Source organism: Puntigrus tetrazona, chromosome 20, assembly GCF_018831695.1.
Source record: "Puntigrus tetrazona isolate hp1 chromosome 20, ASM1883169v1, whole genome shotgun sequence".
NCBI lineage: Eukaryota > Metazoa > Chordata > Actinopteri > Cypriniformes > Cyprinidae > Puntigrus > Puntigrus tetrazona.
The window spans coordinates 25990161-25992660 of record NC_056718.1 but is presented as its reverse complement, the minus strand read 5'-3'; the positions used below and the strand labels follow the sequence as shown (position 1 = coordinate 25992660).

The 2500-nt window shown below is 40.6% G+C and overlaps 1 protein-coding gene across 4 annotated transcripts in view; it reads right to left on the bottom strand.

Moving 5' to 3' along the window:
• Positions 1-2500, bottom strand: part of LOC122324854 (bromo adjacent homology domain-containing 1 protein) — an 11283-nt gene that overhangs the window by 1434 nt on the left and 7349 nt on the right. For all 4 annotated transcript variants that reach the window (XM_043219556.1, XM_043219560.1, XM_043219557.1 and 1 more), the window contains exons 6-7: positions 2004-2095; positions 1-885 (exon numbers count right to left, since the gene is read on the bottom strand). The exon at positions 1-885 is cut by the window's left edge and continues 1434 nt beyond it. In XM_043219556.1, coding sequence (XP_043075491.1) covers positions 699-885; positions 2004-2095 — 279 coding nt within the window. In that variant the 3' untranslated portion in view covers positions 1-698. The remainder of the gene's footprint in view (positions 886-2003; positions 2096-2500) is intronic.

Sequence of the window (2500 nt, the reverse complement as noted above, 5' to 3'; positions counted from 1 at the left end):
AATTTGATGCTTAGAAGTGATACGACTGAAAGTGTGCTTTGTCATAGAAACCTGCAGCGATTCTTTATACAGAATTAAAAAAAACTATCTATTTGACTGGGCGGATGTTATTGTTTAGTTTATCGTCTGTGGCTTTAAGAGCTCAAACTCTAAAGTCTGAATGGTTTTATCGTTTATTGTGAAGATGATCCGTGACCCTGGAGCACAAAAAAAATTGAGGTCTGAATAAATCATCTTTCCACTGATGTGTGGCTCGTTATGATCAGACAGTACCTGATATATCTGGAACCTAAAGGAGCCAAAAAACATAAATATTGAGAAAATCACCTTCAAAGTTGTTCAAAATGAAGTTCTTATCAATGTTACTATTCAAAAAACAGGTTTTGATCATTGATTAAATCTATTTTTAATATGATTTTTGTGATAAAAGAGAGCTGTATGATTTGCTCTGTGCTCCAGAGACACGTCTTCTTATCCTAGTTGTGGTCAGAAATCAGTATTTTTTGTCAGACGAGTGATTCTAGTTATCGTTGTTTCGTCTTTGGCGTGAACGGACCTTTACTCCGGCTCTCCGGTCCGGATCTGTGGTCTAGTCCCGGTCTGCATGAATCCAGTGGAGATGATCATATTTCACAGTCCAGTGTACAGCAGAGGAGGAGGAGGAAGGCAGAGTCATCATCATCATCATCATCACAGCTTCACTGCGGGTTCTTCAGGATCCGTCCGTAGCGGAAGTCGTAGACGTGTCGGCACAGATACACCAGCCGCGGGTCCACGCCGTCGGGAAGCAGCCGGTGGGCGGGGCCAGCGCTGTCAGAGGGGCGGGGCATCAGCGGGGCCGGGTCGGACACGCCCTCCGAGCGCCGCTTCACCAAGGCACAAAATCTGCAACACGTCACGTCAAGACATCTTCATTTCTATATCATTCATATTCATATAAAGCTTGATCGGCTTTAAACTACACCGAACCAGAACCAGAACCAGATCACAGATCTTCAGATAGTTACATCACTAACAAAGAAAGCTTTCAGATGACGTATACATCTCAGTTGAACTTTCTCAAATAATTCACTCCGGCTTTGACTGACAGCTCTGGGGTTGCCATGTTGAGAGAAATCAGGAGTAAACATGATCTTACTGTAGTTCTAGACTAAATATAAACACGTATTTACTCAGAATAGGATCATACTTGATGCCGTCGTTTATTGTTCAGTCACGGGTTTAATCACTTTTTTTTGCACACAATAAAGTTTTATAAATACACTTTTTTACCTGCAGGCAGACGGTATTTTAAGCACAAGTACGCTGAGTGTGTTTTACTCTGCCCCTTGTTTTCTCACAAAGAACCAGGACTGATATTTATTTTCTATTTCTGAAGTGACTTGGCAACCCTAACGATGACACCTTCCTCAAAACCACACACACGTGACTCGCTGAAGATGAGCGAAGCAAAAAACAATCAATAAAGATACTGGCCTTCGCTCGACACAAACTGTGAAAAGCACTAAAAATGCAAAGAATGCCAAGGCTGTGGAGAACAGATATTGATATATTGAGCTTTTAACTGCGTTATTTTAATAGTCTTGAACCTAAATGAAACTCTAAAGCACTTGAAATAAGATTCTCTCATCATGGGCAGAACACTCTGAAGATGTGTGTGAGATTCATTCATGTGTTTAGACTCACATCAGACTGAATCCGTGACGATCTTCTTTGGTAAAAGAGTTCAGATGCAAAGGCCTTTAAAGTTTCTAAAATGAGCTTCTTCTTCTTCTCTATCAGGCTTCTGTGGTTAATTTCGGTCATTTTACTCTAATGGTTTTATATAGATCCTGTTCTGCGTAAATAAAGCGAGATAACTAACACAAAAACAGAGAAGAACATTTCTGACAGCATTTAGAGGCTTCTGCACCTGAACTCTTTTAGCGCAATTTCCGAGGAATGTTTTTCTGAAATGGTTATCATACGAAAGACAAATACAGAAAGAGTCCCGGATCTCTTACCTACAGTACTGTGCTAACGGCAGAACATAGCAGCGGTCCTCGATGCAGGCCACGCTGTTCTCATCCTGATGACGAGAGGCGAAGATCTCGTTCTGAAAGAACACACAAGGTTTACTCCAGCATTTCCTGCCTGAACATCTCAAAACCGGTTCAAACGGTTGTCCCTCAGCCAAAAAACTCATGTATTCAGCTTTCAGATGATGCTTGAATCAATTTCAAGCTTTGTGCTCCAGGGTCACGTGTTCCTTTCTCAGAGAATTAACTCAGCTCTGGGGTTGCCATGTTGAGAGAAATCAGGAGTAAACATGAACAAGATCTTACTGTAGTTCTAGACTAAATATAAACACCTTCAGTGCTCCTCAGTATCAATAAAAACAGTGAGATGCAAACACAGAATATGATGATAATTAAATGTTATATCATACAAATATCATATATGCATTTAATCCCAAGCAAAGTCTTAAAAGTGGCTGAATAATAGAAGTAGTTGTCAATTT